Source organism: Herpailurus yagouaroundi, unplaced genomic scaffold (assembly GCF_014898765.1).
Source record: "Herpailurus yagouaroundi ecotype Mexico unplaced genomic scaffold, PumYag 184, whole genome shotgun sequence".
Classification (NCBI taxonomy): domain Eukaryota; kingdom Metazoa; phylum Chordata; class Mammalia; order Carnivora; family Felidae; genus Herpailurus; species Herpailurus yagouaroundi.
Window position 1 is genome coordinate 15,505,109 of NW_024412415.1, and position 19,592 is coordinate 15,524,700.

Below are 19,592 nucleotides of genomic sequence, written 5' to 3' on the forward strand. Positions count from 1 at the left end.
TCCAGTGCAGACTTTAGGGGGCGTCAGTGGGGAGGGAAGAATAAGAGGGACTGGCAGGGAGAGATCTGGGGGGAAAGAGCGGTGGAAAAGGCTAAAGCATGAGGGTGCTCACTGGACTGGAAGCCCATGGAGGCAGGAATCTAAGAATCTATCATGATTTTTGTCACCAAGTACTCATTTAAGAAATACTTATGAAGGAGTTGAATAGCTGAATTTAGGAGGCTGCAGAAACCTTTCCAGACATCTATGGATGAGGGGAGAGGCAGAGCTGAGCTAGGCTAGGCCAGGATGGGTAAAAACTTGGGACAAGGGAGAAACATTAGCAAGAGAAACACAGCAGACAGGAAAATGAAAAGGGATAGATGGCTATTAATTTCACAGCAATTTTCAAGGGAGACATTCTAAATGATTTTTTTCCTCCATGGAATTTGTAGGAAGAAAACATTCTGAAAATTCCAATATACTTTGCTAAAGCATAAAGTTTGGGTTAGCCCACCCCCCCACAAGGCTGCCTCTAGGTTTTTTTTTTAGCACTTGGCATAGGGCACCCGGGACGGCACAGCAGGGCTAGCTCTTAGGGTCTCCTGCATTAGAGCCACGCGACCAACAAATGCCTCCTCAAGTATTCTCTGCTTTATCTCTGTCCATTTTATCTCCCCAACTGGCTTTTCTCTTCACTTATTATTCCCCTCTGGGTCTGTTCTCTCCTGCTTTCCTCAAATCTGGCTCTCACAGCTTGGGTCTCTTTCTCACAGTCCTAACCACACTCCAGAATATCCCTGCTGCCCTTTCTCAGTAACACCCTTAGAATCTCCCTCAGGTGCCAGTCATACTCAATTCTGGTTCACCTCACTTTGTTAAAATCAAGCCATCTTCCAACTCACCCTTTTAATTTGCAGTGTCCTGTTCCTTTTTTAAAAATAACACTTTTATTGACATATGTCTCATACCATTAAATTCACCGTTTTAAAGTGTATAATTCAGGGGCGACTGGGTGGCTCAGTCGGGTAAGTGTCTGACTGGTCTGAAGCGTCTTGTGGTTTGTGAGTTTGAGCCCCGCGTCGGGCTCTGTGCTGACAGCTCAGAGCCTGGAGCCTGCTTCAGATTGTGTCTCTCCCTCTCTCTGCCCCTACCCCACTTGTACTCTGTCTCTCCCTGTCTCTCAAAAATAAATAAAAACGTTAAAAAAAAATTTTTAAGTGTACAATTCAGTGTTTTAGGACACTCACAATTTTGCATCATCCCCACTAGCTAACCTCCATTTTTCTGTTTGCCTTTCCTTTCTTCTCTTTCGAAGATTACAGATATACTTGTATGCTGTGCCTACAGATTTAATAGGCATATGAGATTTATATACACAACTGAATATTTCCCCTTTAATTTCTCCAACTGTTATGGAACCTGGTCGGATCACCCGGCAGAAGAACCAACCAGCACATGGCGATCTTGGAAGGCAGGTGGTTTATTTTACACCAGCGGGCTCAGAGGAGATCACCCTCCTGAGGTCTGAGCCCCAAGCTTAAGCAGAGGGAACAATTTATAGTTTGTTACTTCCGCATTCCCCATTAGTAATTTGGTGCGCTGGGCAAGTGGGGTAGGAAGAAGAACCTGGAAGGGGAATTTCCCTAGCAGTCCTGTCGGCCATCTTATAATAGATTTTTCCCTATCACAACAATGTCCCATTGCATAAAACATATCTGAGTGCTTCTTGCAAATTGCTGTGACTGTTCTACATTCTTCTGTATATTCTCAGTGATGAGAAATCCCATCCCATACAGATTTGATTTGGGGGAACTTGTAAATGTCACCTGGGATCAGATCTTATAATTTAGGTATTGTGAAGGGGAAATTTGGGTGATAAGATTTTTCGTGAAAAGTGAGATAAGATTCTAAAGTAATAGGCTAGATTTTTCTCATGTGACTGGGAAACTGGCTTTTTAACTTTGATTTTATTTATTTAAGGTTTTAAGTAATTGCTACACCCGACATGGGGCTCAAACTCACAACCCTGAGATCAACAGTTGCAAGCTCCATTAACAGGCAGCCAGGTGCCCTAAAACTGGCTTTTTTTTCTTTTATAATTTTAAAATGTTTTTGTTATTATTTAATATTTGAGAGAGAGAGAAAGACAGAAAATGTGAGTGGGGGGAAGGGCAGAGAGAGGCAGACACAGAATCCCAAACAGGCTCCATGCTCCAAGCTATCAGCAGAGCCTGACAGGGCTCAAACTCATGAGCAGTGAGATCATGACCTTAGCTGAAGACAGACACCCAACCGATTGAGCTACCCAGGCACCCCTCGCGAGAAACTAGTTTTTGTGTTTTTTTTCAATTTAAGTATAGTGTACACACAATGTAAGTTTTGGGTGTATAACACAATGATTCGACAGCTCTGTAGGAGACTCGCAATTTAAGTTCCAAAATAGGAATTAGAAGATGAATGGCACACAGCTGTGGCTTGTCTGCAGGGCTGCACTCACCTGTCAATTTTGGGGCACGTGAGTATGCTAAAAGTCGGTTAGTCTCAATACTTTATAGTTTTCGTTTTTCTACTCAATTATAAAATAAATGTGCCCCCCAAAATGTTGTATCTATAGCAGAAGAGGAACAAAGAACTAGCCCAAGAGAGACCAGCTAAATAGCCTGTTTTTCTAGTTTACGTCTTCCGGAGGGCAGGGCATGTTTATGGGTTTATTTTTTAATATACGAAATTTACTGTCAAATTGGCTTCCATACAACACCCAGTGCTCATCCCAAAAGATGCCCTTTTCGATACCCATCACCCACCCTCCCACCCCCCATCAACCCTCAGTTTGTTCGGTTTTTAAGAGTCTCTTATGCTTTGGCCTTGAGCTTAAGCCCTAAAGGTAGAGGAGTAAAAGGAGATGTTTAGCAATGAATTAAATTAGTAGAGTAGTTGATTCTGTAGACAAAGAAACTTATTCAGATGGACAGTTAAGTAGAAAATCTCTTTGCAGATACCTGAGTTGATGTATTTTTAAATAAACCTATCGTAGCTTTATGTAATACACTTGTTCAATTAAAATGTTTTTAAGCACTAGAAAGTTGAGTAAGGAACAAACCTATCAAGCTCCTTGTCAATTCTTTCCTGCCGCTGTCTTAGGAGTTTTATTTCTTCATTAATTCTGTGCTTCTCTCTATAAAATCAAAATTTCGAGTTAAATTTTAAAGTAAAGCAGGCATTTCTACTTGGGAAAGAATAAATCAGCAATTTGTTGACTTCTACATGTGAGCAAAAGCAAAAGCCCTTCACAGACCAGTTCTTCAACATCCCCTCCCTACGGACTACGTGGTGGGAGGACGCCCCCAGCCCAGCCCCTCCTATATATACATACCAAACGCATAACCCATGACACCTGAGTAAGGTCTGGACTCCACCTTGCTGCTTCAGCAGGGGCCCTCTTACAAAGTGTCGATGCCTGTGTGCGCGTGTGCATATGTGGTGGGGGTTGGAGGGCTGGGGGAGGTGGGAGGGAAATGGCGCCCCTCAGAAAGCAGATTTTCTGCAAACTTTTGTCCTGCTCACTGGATAAGACCTACCTGGCTACTCTTCCATTTATCTCTCTTTATTGTATTCGATTCCTTAATACTGCTCCAACTGCCACCCCTGCTCCAGGGAGCTCATCCTGCAAACAACCTTTCTGTGCTCCCAGGGCTCATCTTTGTAGATCAACAGTACTCCAGTCTCTGTTCCCTGGAGCTCTCTCCTGGTCTCTCCATGCTGGGGTGCATCCCTCCAACCACAGTACAGCAAAGCTTCCTTCCTTCCTTCAACCCCCTGATACTTGCCATGGCTCCACAGCTCTAACGTACACCCTTGACACTTACTAGAAAAGAATCTCCAAATCTCTTAAGACACTCAGAAGTGACTCTTCTCACCGGTAAAATAAGGAGCTTAATGCAGATGATTTCTATGATTACTTCCAGCTCACAGCACTTATGATTTTACATTTAACAACAGTTTGGCATCAACTTACATCCTAAAATCCTTTTGATTCTTTGCAAACTGTCTTTTTGCTTCTTTTATGATATCACGGTAAGTTGGAGCAGGTGGTGTGATTGGCTTATGGTTAAGGAAAGATTTGTAATTAGAAACATTTGGGAGAGTAGGACAGTATCCGTTACCGGGGGGACCAAGAGGGCCATCTCGCCCGGGCTTCCCATTCACGAAGGGTCTCAAGTGTGGACATGAATATTACGTCCAGATTTAAACTGAGAAGACAGAAAGAAGGAGGATCCATTAGACCACGTTAAACTGTGTCCCATAATCTGAACTACACCACCCACAGTGCACTCAGACTTAATAGTTTCTTAAATTCTGTGATTACCTTTTTTTGTGGTGTTTTGTGTGTGTGCCTGTGCATGCACACATGCATGTGTATGTACATTAAAAGCAGCAATTTGTTAAATTAAATATTTAAAATGTATCAAAAATTTTTAACCTATTGAAGCATTTCTTCATTTCTACATATACCAAGAACCTCAAGGTTTCTTGACTTCTGAAAGGCTCCGGAGGTGCATGGCAGTGTATGTTGGTTGCCTTAGTTATTACAGGGAAGAAAGATGGTAAGTAGAAGGTGTAAGTGTGCTGTTAAAAAGCCCGGGGCTCTTGTCCCACCTGTTTCTGGTACAGCCTGTGGTTGTGCTCCTAACCCTGGTCTTAAACCCACATTCGTGCCTTAACAAAGCAGGCACTTCCCTTCTGAACTCCCTTCCCTTCAGCAATTGGCGAATGACTCCAGGAGGCAGCTCTCGGCTTGTGTTAAGAGAAGACCTTAGCCTCACTGATAAACTAGGAGCTCTTTAAACCTCTGTGATTACCAAGACACAGGGCACGAGGCTGTCCTTATATGGCCTCCGCTCCTCCTCCTGAAGCACTCTTCAGTATTACCTCTGTCTTTCTTTGACTGCATTATTTATGGTCTCTTTCAAGGCTGTCCTTGATGCTCATTTTAATCTTATTTATCTGGTATGAGAATGTTAGGAGCAGTCCAGTGGATTTGGTCTCTGGAGGCAGGACCACCTAGGTACTTAACTTTATGACCTTAACTTCCTGAGCATTGCATCTCAGCTGAGGTATTTAGAAGGAAGAAGATGAATGGCTCCACAAGAAAGATTCTCAAAATGAACTTACATAAAATTCATGTCTTTCCTATGAAGCTCTAAACTACTCAGGAATTATCTTCAATCACTTATAATTGGAAAATCAAGGTCTTAGAATCAAGGAAAAGGTCACCTGGTTTTCTCTGCACTCAAGACTACTTTCTCAGCAATGCTAGAAGAGGTAAGTTCTCTGGGTTGGTCACAGAACCTGTTTAAGCAGGCTTTTTTTTTTTTTTAATATGAAATTGATTGTCAAATTGGTTTCCATACAACACTCAGTGCTCATCCCTAAGCAGGCTTCTTGACAGCATCACTGACCATAGAGGGAAGCAGTGCTGACAGCAGAACACACTCCATCCTACCAAGCACAGAGTTTGAGAGGTGCTGGGTGATTATGTTACCCTAAAATGGATCAAAAGTCTCTGAAATAGGCTTCAGAGAAGACTATTCATTGATACGTTCCAAGTTTTCTTTCCCCCTTAATTATATCTAGGTTTTAGAATAAGATTTTCCTTCAAGAAAGAGAGGAGCCTGACTTCACTGGTTAATGTCACAATGGCATATGGTTCCTGAACTTATGGTTCCTGATGAAAAGTTCATTTGTACTGTGTAGGTGGAAATTAAATCAGTACTCTGATAGCATCTGGCGTCCCCAGGAGGCAGACCAGCAACTGCATGTGCACAGGATGAATAATCATTATTGGCTTCAAAGACTTATTCAAGATACAGCCCTTTTCAAGGCACCATGAAGCAAAATTGGGAAGTCAACAAAGTGTGTTTCTTCAGTATCCTTTACTCATCTTCTCTCTTGATGCTCTTATTTCAGGACCCTCTTAGCTCTTCCTCTCTCGTTGGCTGGCACTGATGGGCCATTACCCAAAGATTGTAGAGGGAGTGCTATCCTGGAGACTGAGCTCTTGTTCTGGCACTGTGGTCAGAACCTACCATTTAAGACATGGTAGCCAAGGTAGTTAGCCAGGCTGGCCCTCTTTTTCCTTGTCTGTAAGGGATGGGGGTTTAGTTAGGTGGTCTTGTGGCTCTCTTCCTGATCTGATTTTCCATGAAATAGAATATGAGCCTATTTAATTTCAGAAGTTCAGACCCATCACTAAGGTAAGGGCAAAAGGCTAAGAGAGATGTGGGATGGAATTCGAGATTCTGTAAAGGAATGAAGGAGAATTTGTTTATTAATTGGGTATGGGGGCTGGATGAGAGATAGGGAGGGGGAGAGATCAAATGTGACTAGGATAATGATGGAATTATTTTATAGAGATGGGGAAGTCTGTCATTTTGGACGATGTACTACAGGGGATGAGAAGGTATTTTAATAACGGGCATGTTCAATTAGAAACTCTCAATAAACGCAGATAGAGATCAATGGGAGTAGATATGAAAATGGAGACTCTCTTCAGAGATGATGGTTGAAACAGTGAGAATTAATGAGACCCTGGGGAAGAATGAAGTGGGAAAAGAAAGAATCTTGATGAAGAGAGATTTTAGGGATTAGGAGTAGAAGAAGGGGAGGAGCCAGGAACTGGTATAACTAACACAGTAGCATATACCAAAGGAGAGAATCTCTTTAAGAAGGAGGAGTGACAAGTCAGTCAGTCATAAAGGTCAATTTGAAAACCAATAAACCTAATTGGGTGATACCATTACTCATTCAACAATTACTTTTTGAGCACGTGTTGTGTGCCAGGCACTCTTCTGGACCCTGGAGGTTGAGCAGTGAATAAGATATAAAGGTTTCCACTCTCTCATATAGCTCATATTCTAGAGCATGTACACTTTCCATAAGCCATTCACCACAAAGAAGTCAACGTATACTCAAATTAAGTCCCCTGTTTAAAGGGGGGCATAACAAGCAAATAAACTGATTAAATAGTGGTAAGTACTATAAGGGCAGTAAAACAGTGCATGAGAAGAGAATGGCTGGGAATGTGTTTGGGGGTGCACAACATTAGCTAGAGAAGGCCTGAGTATCAGAAGAAATGGAGCTGGCCGTAACATTTGAGTAGGAGAAAGGGCAGTGTAGCTGGAGCAGAGTGAGTGAGGGCAGAGAGGTAGGAGATGAAATCAGATAGGTGGGGCTGGGTCTAAGGGGCTGGGTCTAAGGGACTTCGTAGCCGATGGCAAAGTGCAAGAGGAAGCTGTTGGAAGCTTTTAAGCAAGGGACTTATTTGAATTATCCCTTGACTATGTGATGAATGGCTTGTGGAAAGTGGAGAAAAAGGGAGGCTCTAAAGGGGGCTTTCTCCATAGTTGAGGCGAAAGTGGTAGCCGTGCTTGGACTAGGGTGGTAACAGTGGAAACTGGATAGTTTCAAGATATGCTTTAAAGGTGGAGATGATAGAATACAAGGCTATTTTAAAATAGGTGTCCTACAGCCTAAAGATGAAATAATATTGTAGACATAGAATATAATATTATATTCCCTTTCTTCCTTTCTCTTTTTCTTTCTTTCTTTCTTTCTTTCTTTCTTTCTTTCTTTCTTTCTTTCTTTCTCTCTCTCTCCCTTTCTCCCTCTCTTTTTCTTCCTTCCTCTTTCTCTTTGTTTCTTTCCTTCCTTCCTTTTTTTTTTTTTTTTTTGACATTGGAATTTCTAACAAAATATTTGGGGCACCAAACCTGGTGGTACAGATGACAGTTTGGGGCAGGGGGTCCGGCCTGTTGGCCAGCTCTTAAATGATCTCAGGTCTAATCAATACTTGTGCAGAAGGCTGACATTGCACTTCTCCTAACAGTTTAACACCTGGGCCCAGGAAAGCGTGGTACCAACTTAAGTTAGCCTGCTTCTTGTTTAGTATACCAAACATTGTAGGTGGCTAGAGTTAACTGAAAATCCTCAAAGACACTATATTTTAGGTGGTGGTAAGGGGGTGGGGCAATATTTGGAAATGGAGTGGAAATACAAAGAGTTAACATTTGTTGGATATCCAACATGCACTGTGATGGGATCTTTACCGTATCTCTAGAATTCTGCTTGAGATTCTTGACAAAATAAAAGGGTGACTGGCGGCTTTACTTACATGAATATAGCTCTACCCCACACATCTTGTTTGTTGCCTGACAGAGGGCATCCCAGGAAGCCTCTTCCTGGTCAGAGCCTCATTTTGGACTGGGTTTCTGTTTTCAGTGTGCTTCTGAGGGCAGTTCATTTTACCCTGGGAGAGACATTTCATAGTGATGTAGGTTATATTTGAATAGTAGCTATTATTGAACAGCCAGCTTGTCACCTGGAATTTCCTGTTTTCAACCAATTGTTCTGGCAACCTATGGGCAGAAACACAGCATTGTCTTCAGAAGTTACATCCACGAGTTCTGATCACACTGTACACATTACCTTGTCTTCAGGGACCTTCTAAATGAACCTACTGGAATAAGTGTCCATGTGAACTTCAGTTTTCTCTTGATATGAATCAAGTCTGAATGGTAAAATTCCAAACTAAAACTTTCTTAGGCTGGATCCAAGTTACTTTCAAACTTTGGCTTTGAGATTTCATTCTGCGTAAGTAACATTTTTGACTATTCAATGAATGACAACTTAAGGGATACATTAGTGTCCTCAAATCTAAAAGAGAAGTAGTGAAAGCCTCATTTTAAGTAATTATAGTGGACAAAAACTAAACTTCACAAAATCTCATTTTGACAAATGTTTCAGCAAGACAAATATATTACTGTGGTAATCATTTCTCAATATAGGTGAGTGAAATCATCATGCTGTACACTTGAAAGTTACACAATGCCATATGTCAATTATATCTCAATAAAAGTAAAAAAATATATTACTGTACAAAGAATTATTATAGCAGCATCAGTGTAATCAAAAGCCAAGAAAAAATTATCCCAGGATCCCACTTTCCAAAAAATAAAACTATTTTCATTTTCTATGTGCCTTTCCATCTGTCATATACAAATATATATTTTTACATTATTGTTATAATGGCGTCGTTGCTTTCTTTATGCAACTATCATAATTTCCCCATGCATCCAAATTTTGTAGTGCTTATTTTAATGTTTGCAAAAGATTTCAGAGTGTTTGTACCAGAGGGGCTCTACTGCCCTGATGGAAAAATTGTGCTGGGTCTTCTTATATGAAATAACCAATTTTTCCCCTCTTCCCCAATTGTGTTTTCCAGTATGACATCCCCCCTCTCCCTCCCCACCTCCAAATCCAGCAAAGGAGGACTGTGTCTCTCTAAACTCAAGTCCTTTTGAGTTCTGGGGAAAGACAGCCGTGTTCTTGCTTAGCTTGGGCCTGGTGTGATGCTCATGACTGAAAAAAGAGGCTGTGGTCCAGTTCAGTGCATCAGCAAGAAGCCGGCCAGTTATGCCAGATTTCCACCTTTCGTTTTTTTCCCCCTTTACCTGTCACAGACTGTGAAGAAGTCCGGCAGCTTTATTGTTTTTTTAATTTTTTTTAAAGTTTATTTATTTTGAGAGAAAGAGAGAAAGAAAACACAAGCAGGGGAGAGTCAGAGAGAGGGAAAGAGCCAAGTAGGCTCTATGCTGCCCGCTACAGAGCCCAACGTGGGGCTCGAACCCACAAACTGTGAGATCATGACCTGAAACGAAACCAAGACTCAGATGTTTAACTGACTGAGCCACCCAGGTGCCCCTATTTTTTAATTTTATTTTTTTTAGGTTTTTATTTATTTACTTTGAGAGAGATGGGGGAGGGGGAGGGGCAGAGAGAGAAGGAGAGAGAATCCCAAGCAGGCTCCACACTGCCAGTGCAGAGCCCGATGTGGGGCTCGAACCAAGAAGTTGTGAGATCATGACCTGAGCTGAAGTCAAGAGTCGGATGCTCAACCGACTGAGCCACCCAGGTGTCCCTAAGTCAAGCAGCTTTAGAAGAAAAGGCTTAGCAATCTTCCTGAAACAAGCAATACCTGAAGATACCAGGTTAATATCTGTCTTTACTTTTACTTTTTAATATCTGTCTTTACTCTTCTGGCTACATTTAGTGATTGAAACTCTTAAGATCTTCTCCTGAGTAAAAATCAAAGAAAGCTGCATATCATTCTTTTTGTAGAATGATGAGCACAACTAATGATGTATTTTCTTAAAGTGCATAGGGTCTTGAGCTGCTGAAATTTAATTTGCATGCTGCCATTTCCTGGTAGTATTTAATTTCTCTCTCAGATTGCCTGTTAGAATTTCACAGATTTTATCCTTCTCCAAAGTCATATTGTGCTCTTGAGCATGGTTCCCACGATGAAGTATTTATGAGGTAATGACCTAATTGGATTTTCTTCCTTGAACATTCGTTATGTACTACTGGTATTAAAACACAGAACTATGTTTTTTTCTTATAAATTATTAATTCTGAACATATGTCATTATTAAAATGAACTGGGTATACGTTCTTTATAAGGTCATTCTCATTGCCCACAGAATTTGGTCAGAGTTATATACTTGTGCTGTGAAATGAATTCTGGGCTGCATGATGTTGATACTGACTAAAACGTCAGCACTTTCTTGCACTATTCAGTGGTGATGGCTTTTAGTAGACTTCTGTTAATGTCTGTTAATGAATAGCCTAATTTTTATCCTCGTTGGATACATAAAGTCATCAATTTCCCCCAACTGTGTAGAAAATTAGAGCACTTACAGCTTATAAACTATGAAGAATGGCTCTATTTTATTCCTTGGGGATGACTGTGGCAACATGTTTTCCAATTCCACTGTCTGAATTGACCTCACACTGGGTTTCCTCATGTAATGCTGCATGGAGTTTATATGGCCAGCCACTAAATGGACAAGGAGCCATCTGAGTACAAATAAAATGGTCCTGTTCTAGGACTTCACAGCAGCTGTGGTTGGGATATGACACACTAAAGCCTGGAGGCATCCTAAAGACCTCACTTCAGACTCTGGGTTATTTGACCTCCCTTTAGAAACACACAGTATTTGGAGCACCTGCGTGGCTCAGTTGGTTGAGTGTCCAACTCTTGATTTCCGTTCAGGTCATGTTCCCAGGGTCATGGGATTGAGTCCCTCATTGGGCTCTGTGATGAGCATGGGGCCTGCTTAAGATTCATTCTCTCTCTCTCTCTCTCTCTCTCTCTCTCTCTCTCTTACACACACACACACACACACACACACACACACACACACACAAATAAAAATTAAAAAAATAAAGTTGAAACACAGAGTATTAATGAAACAAGGGGACTTAGAAATTGTAGGGTCCATTTTGATTATAATATAGATGAAGAACCTAAAGCTTCTAGGAAGGAAGTACTCTGTCTTTGAGAAGTTGGGCATGTGTGAAACTCAGGAAAAGAATGTCCCAGGGGCAAATTTTGCTTCTGTCTGCCGGAAGTACTGTTCTAGAATGAAGCTACAGGAGGCTGTGCTGGCTACCCCACATCCCTTAGATATATTTCTTGGAGTATCTTTAGAATTGCTAATGAGATTATCAGGTTTAAGGCCAAAGTATCCGTTCTACACATAATGCTATTGTGTAAGTTATAAAAGGAGCTGAGGCAGAAAACGGTGGCCACAGTCTTGTCCTTTATATATGAGAACTCATTTAATTCCTAATCCTAAACACTGAATTCTTAAAATAATTTAGCCTGGGGCCCAAACTGATCTTAGAATAGTTCTCTTCTGCTTACTGTTTACCTTTGCTTACACTTCAAATATTTTAATGTTAGATTTTACAAGAGTGTCAAACATCCACAACACAACCATGTATCGGAATTTTTTAACCAGTGATTACCAACCCCATGTGCCTTATTCTATGGGAGACAGTGCCACTGTTGGAATCTCACTCTGGTATTACCTGTGAAATAGGGGTTTTAGTAAGTCTCATTATTTAATACATTATTAGCAGTGGGTTTATAGCAGAGTTCAGAAAATTGAGGGAATAGGGTTACCAGAAATATTAACACAGGCTTAACTAAAAGCATTCAACAAACTTGCCAGAGCATTTACTAGGCATGGAGACACAAAGATGAGAAAGACATGGTGTTTGAATTATGGGAATCAGTAGGAATGATAGATAACAACAGGCAGTTTTTCAAGTGGAAGATAGAAAAACTATGAAAAACAATACAAGACTCTAAAAGTCTAGCAGTTGGTTTGGCTTTAGTGCAGGGCTGTGTCAGATTGGATATGCTGCTACAGCAACTTAGGTAGTATTCTGTCGCCAATGACAGTATTTCCTGCCTTCACTGTTGAAGTGCTTGGCACCTTCACACGGGTACCAGTGCTGGTTATGGAAGAGGTATTCAGGAGGTGTTTAGTGTTCTTGGCCTACTCAACAAGCATTCTTACTGAGATTTCGGGGTAGCTGAATCATAGATTTCATCTTGAGAAGCCTGGTCATCATCAGAAAGTTAATTGTGTTTGCTATATTGTTTAAGAAATCCGGGAAGTATAATATATCTTTGAAGAAAATTTTCATTAAAACGGTTAAAACAAATTTTGGTGCTTTAGACGGTTGGCCGTACATATGTGGAAAATTTAGTTATGGGCAACAGTTGGCTCTCTGATACAACTGGATAAACAAGTTGTTGATTTATTGATTCCACAACGTTTATAGTTTATACCCTTGCATAGATACAACGCAAGGGTTGTTTGGACGGAAATTAGCCATCCCCATTCTTTCCATCAACCGTCCTCCACTCACAAAGCTACTCCAAATAAACAAACAAATTTTGGGTTTGTTTTGCAAATTTAGCACCTTGTTTGCATTAAATACCTAAGCCCCTCCTATAAAAACAGAAATTCTAGAGCCCCTACTCCCCTGAGATGGGCCAAATTGGATTACTACTAACAAAATAGAAACAAATGGATGTGAGATAACCCCCAAAGGAGGCCATTTGTTTGCTCTTAAGTACACAGGACTTCAGCTGTAAACTAGGATAGGGTTTCTATGTTGGGAAATCTTGGAGCATCTCACTGAATCACTTGGAGCCATAAACTGGCAGTGATTTTTATGGGGTGAATGCAAAGTAACAGTGCAGATTTCATTTAGTTTCTCCTTTGCCTGCCCACCTTCAAGGAAGAGAAATAGTTTAGGTGAACACAAAATTATGGTCAATTTTTGTATTTAATTGAGATACTGCTTTTCAGTCCTAAATTCTAAGCATTCATAAAGCTACGGCTTTTCCACTTGATTTTTTTTTTTTTATTGACTAGTAGCATGTATAGTAAGAATATCCATTTTTCCCCAATGGTTGAAATCATTTAAACTATTTGAAAATGAAATTTTCTTCTGTTATTTGATATAAATTGGGCTTTACCACATGTATAGTAATAAAAAAAAAAAAAAAACTCAGGGTGCCTGGGTGGCTCAGTTGGTTAAGCGTCCAAGTTGGGCTCAGGTCAGGATCTCACGGTTTGTGGGTTTGAGCCCCGCGTCAGGCTCTGTGCTGACTGCTTGCTCAGAGCCTAGAGCTTGCTCCAGATTCTGTCTCCCTTTCTCTCTGCCCCTCCCCACCTTACACTCTGTCTCTGTCTCTCTCAAAAATAAATAAACATTAAAATTTTTTTTAAAAAAACAAACAAAAAATCTTAACTCTAACTCTCCAAGATGCAAATCCCTCCTGCTTACCCCTCCCCCCTTTTTTCCCCACTGGGCCATGTTTATAATCTAAAATCCCAATTGCAGCTAAAAAATTGATACAACTCGTCCCTTGGAACCTGAATACCTAAAGCACAAAAGTCTATTCATTCCATTAGTTAGTTTACTAACTAGTTAGCTGAATTGTGGTTTGTGTCTTGTGTATTTTATTAAAAGAAACTTAAAGAAAAAAATGCTAAAGAGAACTTACACTGGATCTATAAGAAAAAAAGGCTTGATCTTAACAAGCAATTTTGTAATTGTCTTTGACTCAAGGTGGTTGCAAAATGCTTACAATACACATGTGCATACTTAACTCATGTAAGACAAAACCCTTTGTTCCTCAAGTTCTTAAAAAAAAGGTGTGATGTTCATTTGCTACACCCCCCCCCCATTTTTTTTTAACTTGGCTTACACTCTTAACTGGCAGTTTGCAAAAGGAGGAAACTTAGCAACCTACTCGACAAAGTTTAGAATAGCTTCAATTAAAAGTCATCTAAAAATAAAAATAAAACCTCCTTTTTTCTAAGAGCAAATTTAAATACTTGGGTGTCACTTATGCTACCATGCTTCTATGATGTTTGTCTGCCTATAAAGTGCTCTATTAAATAAGTCAGATATATTTTTTAAATTTAAAATCTCTTTTAGACTCCACCAAAATCTCTTTTAAGGAGTTCTTGAGAGCCTAGCAGGAGAGTTAACAAGGTTTTTCTGGTAACTGACCTAAATTATCATCAGTGGGGATTAAATAAAAGGAATCCACAGATCAAATATCTGACTATCAAAAGGCAATCACAGAATTTTATACAGATCTAGGGTACTTATAAAGTTATTGACCCAGGGGGCTTGTAAAGAGTGGTAAGCTTTCTTGTATGGATTGAAGCCATGTGATACAGTGCACAATTCTGCATGATGCTAAAAGTAGTTACCCCTGAGCAAAAAAAAAATTAAAACTAGGATACAAGGGACAAAATCCAGCCAAAATAAGTAAAATATGAGAGAGAATTAAATTTGTTGATAATTTTGTTGTATGGGTGAATAATGATGAATAATAGGTAATCTTGAGTCACTCAACTTTTTTAAAAATTTCTTTTCAATGTTTATTTATTTTTGAGAGAGAAACAGAGCACAAGCAGGGGAAGGGCAGAGAGGGAGACCCAGAATCTGAAGCAGGCTCCAGGCTCTGAGCTGTCAGCACAGAGCCCGACGCGGGGCTTGAACCCATGAGCAGTGAGATCATGACCTGAGGCGAAGTCGGACGCTTAACCAACTGAGCCACGCAGGTGCCTCTTAAGCCACTCAACTTCTAAAATTAGAAGTCTGCAAGTAGCAAGGCAAAACAAAGTTCTGTACATACTGGCTGTCTGATATCCCAAGTGACATCTCAAGTTCTGTGAATAGATTAAACTTTCCTTCTTACCCAAGACAGTGAGGTCCATAGAACATTTTTATGATGATGGAAATGTTTAATATCTGCACTATCCACTATCCTCCAACAGTCACACACAGATAGTGAGCACTGGAAATGTGACAGTATAACTGAAGACCTTTATTTTTACTTATAGTTAATTTTATTAATTTAAATATAAGTTTAAATAGCCACACATGGCTAGTGGCTAACATATGGGACAGTGCATTTTCAAAATTATAAAAAACATAATAAATACCTAATTCTATGAACATATTTCTATTACTTTATTTCTTTTTTGAATGTTTACTTATTTTTGAGAGAGAGACAGACAGACAGAGTGCGAGCTGGGGAGGAGCAGAGAGAGAGAGGGAGACACAGAATCTGAAGCAGGCTCCAGGCTCTGAGCTGTCAGCACAGAGCCCGCGGGGTTCAGAACTCTCAAGCTGTGAACCTGAGCCAAAGTTGCACATTTAACTGACCAAGCCACCCAGGCGCCCCTCTATTTCTTTAAATCTTGCTCAAAATAATATATATTATCACTTTATGTAATATTGTAAAATATCATTGAATAGATCACATACTAACCTTGGTTTTATCACTATATGTTTATCTAGTCAAAACTATTAAGTTTGTTAACTCTTACTTGGAGAAGCTATCAAGGTATCAGAACAGTGAGAAAAAGAAAAACACCTTTTCCACAAAACTGAGTGTACACAGTAAGAACCAATGAAAGGTCCATCTCTTAAATTATTTTCAGAATCTCCCTGAGGACATTGTGAGTCTTGCCTTTTTTGGAGTCCACTTATTTCACCTTGATAGTTCTTGCACCTTTTGCCTTATATAATGCCTAAGACCGGGCAACTTCTCTCTTAATTCCCTCAGGGTGAGTAGGTCCTTTCCTTTCCTAACAGTACTCTCTAGGATATGGGAGTCAAAGGCACAGTGAGCTGACTGACCCCTTACTGTAACCCTTGATGGCTGTCAAGATTGACATTGACGGGTGCCTCTTTTGCTTCAGTGCTTTCCTATGCTCCGGCTTGATTTTTTTTTTTTAATATTTATTTATTTTTGAGAAAGAGAGAGAGGAAGAGAGAGGGAGAGAGTGGGGAGGGACACAGAGAGAGGGGGACAGAGGATCCGAAGTGGGCTCCGCACTAATAGCAGAAAGCACGATGCAGTGCTCGAACTCACAAACCTTGAGATCCTGACCTGAGCCGAAGTCAGATGCTGAACCGTCTGAACCACCCAGGTGCCCCTTGGCTTGATTCTTTGACTCCGGTTCTCCCACTTCTACTCCCTCTTCTTTCTTTCACCCTGCTGGTGGGATTTCCCCAAGACTTACTACTGGATTATGCAGACAAATACATGGGATTGTAGAAAGGAAGCAGACTCACGTTTGGTGCTCATTTCATGGAAAAAAGCAACCTGGTGAACTTCTTTCCATTTTCTTACAGACTAAGCCTCTGTTTAAGATACCATTGATTAATACTTAAGCACTTATGTTTCAATTGTTGCTCTGCTTCCAGAATAAGCAAAAATTACCCATTTCTCTGAAGACTGCATACTTTTCCAGGCAAAAGAAGTGTGCTTCCTTAGATATTTAAAGGCTTCATCTTTCTTGAAGGCCACTGTGCTGCAGCTTTTCAACACTCAGGATGGGGAAGAACAGAAATTGTTTAGGTAAGCATAGGAAGAATGCCAGAAAAAGGCTGTACCTAGGGTGCAGATGACAAGCTTGTAGACAAGGTCATCTATTAGACAACAAGTTCCCTGACAGCAGAGATAAGAGTCATCTCTGCAGCACATAGCTGACAGTTTGTCCACATGCATCATGTTTCCCCTTAAAAGCATGTTGTCAAGGCCATTATGAACTAGTAGGCACTTACATGCTATAGAAATCTTACTAGATCACAGGATTTTGAGTTGTAAATGTCTTCTAAACAATGCAAAAGTGACTTAACAGATATGGGATTGTTAGTCTAATTCAGCACTTAACTGGTCCTGCTTCTAGATAATGGTAAGGTCTTTCCTTAGCAAGAAATAACTCTAGAAAATGTTGGAAATCCCCTGACCAATTTTGCCCAAACTCTTGGAGCAGGTAACCCCATTTCATGGTAGCAGATGAGATCCATTGTACAATGCTAAATTTTTTTAAAAATGTAGTTTCTGTATGGTTTTTTTTTCCTCTGCTTGCATTTAATTGATTATTGGGGATCCAGAAGAAAAACAGTGAGCAATCAATGGATTGTTTTCTCTGTAATGGTGAGAACTGAAACCAACACCATTTCCCCCGTGTTAAATAATACTAGGAATATACTAACCCAGGTGGCTTTTTTGGAAGCAGAATACGAAATGGAGATCAGCGTGCAGGTTTATTACGGAGTGCTCTTGGGATTAACATCTCTGGTTTGCAAAGGAAGGAAGTAAAATTGGGCAGAGAAAGAACTTGAACTGTGATAACAGTCTCAAGGAAAAGTATAAGCTGACCTATAGGGAGTTCCAAAGCTGGGATGACCCTTCAGAATTGTTCTGAGTTGAGGTAGAATAGGCCCCAACCTCAGAGACTTTATATATCACACTAGTAAATGGATGTGGGCTGCCTTTGAAGGGGGCATAGTACAGTTATCTACTGCTGCATAACAAACAACCCCAGACTTAGTGGCATAAAACAACAACTGTCATTTGTTACTATTATCTCAATAGTTTTAGATGTTGACTGGGCTCAGTTTGGTGGCCTTTAGTTGGGGTCAGGTTGTGGCAGAAGCTGGAGACATCTCAAAGGCTTCCTCACATGTGTGGTTTTTGATGATGCCTGTGGCTCAACCTCAGCTCTGGCTGCTCGCTGGAGCATGGACTTTCTATGTGGTCTGACTTCCTCCTCACAGAGAAGATGTTTCTAAGAGCATTCCAAGAGCAAAAGCAGAAGCATTACAGTAGAAGCTTTAAAGCCATTTACAACCTGGCTTCAGAAGTCACACTCCATTGGCTGAGGAAGATAGAAAAGTCCACCCAAATTCAAGGGGAGTGGACATAGATGCTATATCCTGATGGGACAAGTGGCAAGGTCATATTGTAACTAGAGCATGTAGGAAGGAAGATACTGTTGTGGCCACTTTTGAAAAATATAATCTGCCATAGGGCATGACTTTGAGTGAGACCGCTATCATTAAATGATGCAATCCTTGTAAGGTGTTAGCAACTGAAGGCTCTCTGCCATAGTAGTTTTTCAGCAGCTGAAAAATCAGTCTCTTATTCTGGAAGCAAATCTGGGCATTTAGAGCATCCATACTTTCCTGCCGCAGCATTTTTTTTCCTTTTACAGCTTTATTGAGATGTAATTAACATGTAACACTGTGTAAGTTTAGAGGGGACAACTATGTTGATTTGATACACTTAACATGCTGCAAAATGATTACCATAGTAGCATTAGTTAACAACTATATCGCCTCACATAATTACCATTTCTTTTTTTTTTTTTTTTTTTTTTTTTTTTACGGTAGGAAAATTTAAGATTTATTCTCTTAGCAACTTGCAAGTATGTAATGCAGATGTTAACTATAATCACCACAGCATATCCCTATTTCCCCCACTCCCAAGCCCCTGGAAACCACTATTCTACTTTCTGTTTCTATGAGTTTGGCTTTTTTAGATTCCATAGATGAGTAGAATTATACACTATTTGTCTTTATCTGATTTCTTTCACTTAGCATGATGTCCTCAAGATCCATCTGATGAGGAGAGCAAAGGCAAGAGAAATGTAGCTTAAATTAAATTTCCTTACAGCTTGCAGCCCAATAGATACCAGAAACATGCAGAGTGTGACCTTCCTCAGGGAACTCATGGCTGCCTTAACATTTATGTTTTATTAAAGACTAAAGTAACCTTAACAGCAGCTAGCCCCTCAAGGTCCTGAAAGCCTTGCTTCCAAATTCCTTAGAGACTTATGCTATCCCTAATGCCCACTAATTAAAAAGTATATAATCAGTCACTCCTCACAATCCAGCTCTTCCTGCCCTCAGGTCCTGTCCCTGTGCTATAATAAAATCACCTTTTTGCACCAAAACATCACAAGAATTCTTTCTTAGCCATTCGCTCTAAACCCAAAACTTAAAAATTTCATAATTTCATCACATCCGTGTTGTTGTAAATGGTAAGATATCCTTATTTCTTGTGGCTGAGAAATGGGTCTTTCCACACAGTTAGGAAAGCTGAATGCTCATGCACATGTTCTCACTTTCTCCTATGTAAGAAATCACGGTCAAGAAGATCTTTCTTGACCTTATGCTGTTTCACCTTGGGGAAGGGGTGAAGTCAAACTGTTAACTGTTCTTACCCTCTTCGGTGTGTCCACGCTCATATATATATATATATATATATATATATATATATATATATATATGTTTCTTTTCTTTTTTCTTTTCTTTTCTTTTCTTTTCTTTTCTTTTCTTTTCTTTTCTTTTCTTTTCTTTTCTTTTCTTTTCTT

The 19,592-nt window shown here is 40.2% G+C and overlaps 2 protein-coding genes across 6 annotated transcripts in view; one reads left to right on the forward strand and one right to left on the reverse strand.

Annotated features, from left to right (window-relative positions):
* GALK2 (galactokinase 2) overlaps window positions 1–2,022 on the forward strand; it is a 148,855-nt gene extending 146,833 nt beyond the window's left edge. Inside the window, exon 10 of the mRNA XM_040492655.1 lies at window positions 1,390–2,022. Coding sequence (XP_040348589.1) covers window positions 1,390–1,510 — 121 coding nt within the window. The 3' untranslated portion in view covers window positions 1,511–2,022. The remainder of the gene's footprint in view (window positions 1–1,389) is intronic.
* FAM227B (family with sequence similarity 227 member B) overlaps window positions 1–19,592 on the reverse strand; it is a 213,057-nt gene that overhangs the window by 3,347 nt on the left and 190,118 nt on the right. For 3 of the 5 annotated variants that reach the window (XM_040492648.1, XM_040492649.1, XM_040492647.1), the window contains 2 exons: window positions 3,998–4,075; window positions 3,083–3,157 (listed from right to left, as the gene is read on the reverse strand). The exons of 1 other annotated variant lie outside the window; for it this stretch is intronic. In XM_040492648.1, coding sequence (XP_040348582.1) covers window positions 3,083–3,157; window positions 3,998–4,075 — 153 coding nt within the window. Of the gene's footprint in view, window positions 1–3,082; window positions 3,158–3,997; window positions 4,076–8,152; window positions 8,288–19,592 lie in introns of all 5 variants that reach the window. One more of the 5 variants, XM_040492651.1, reaches the window with a different exon arrangement.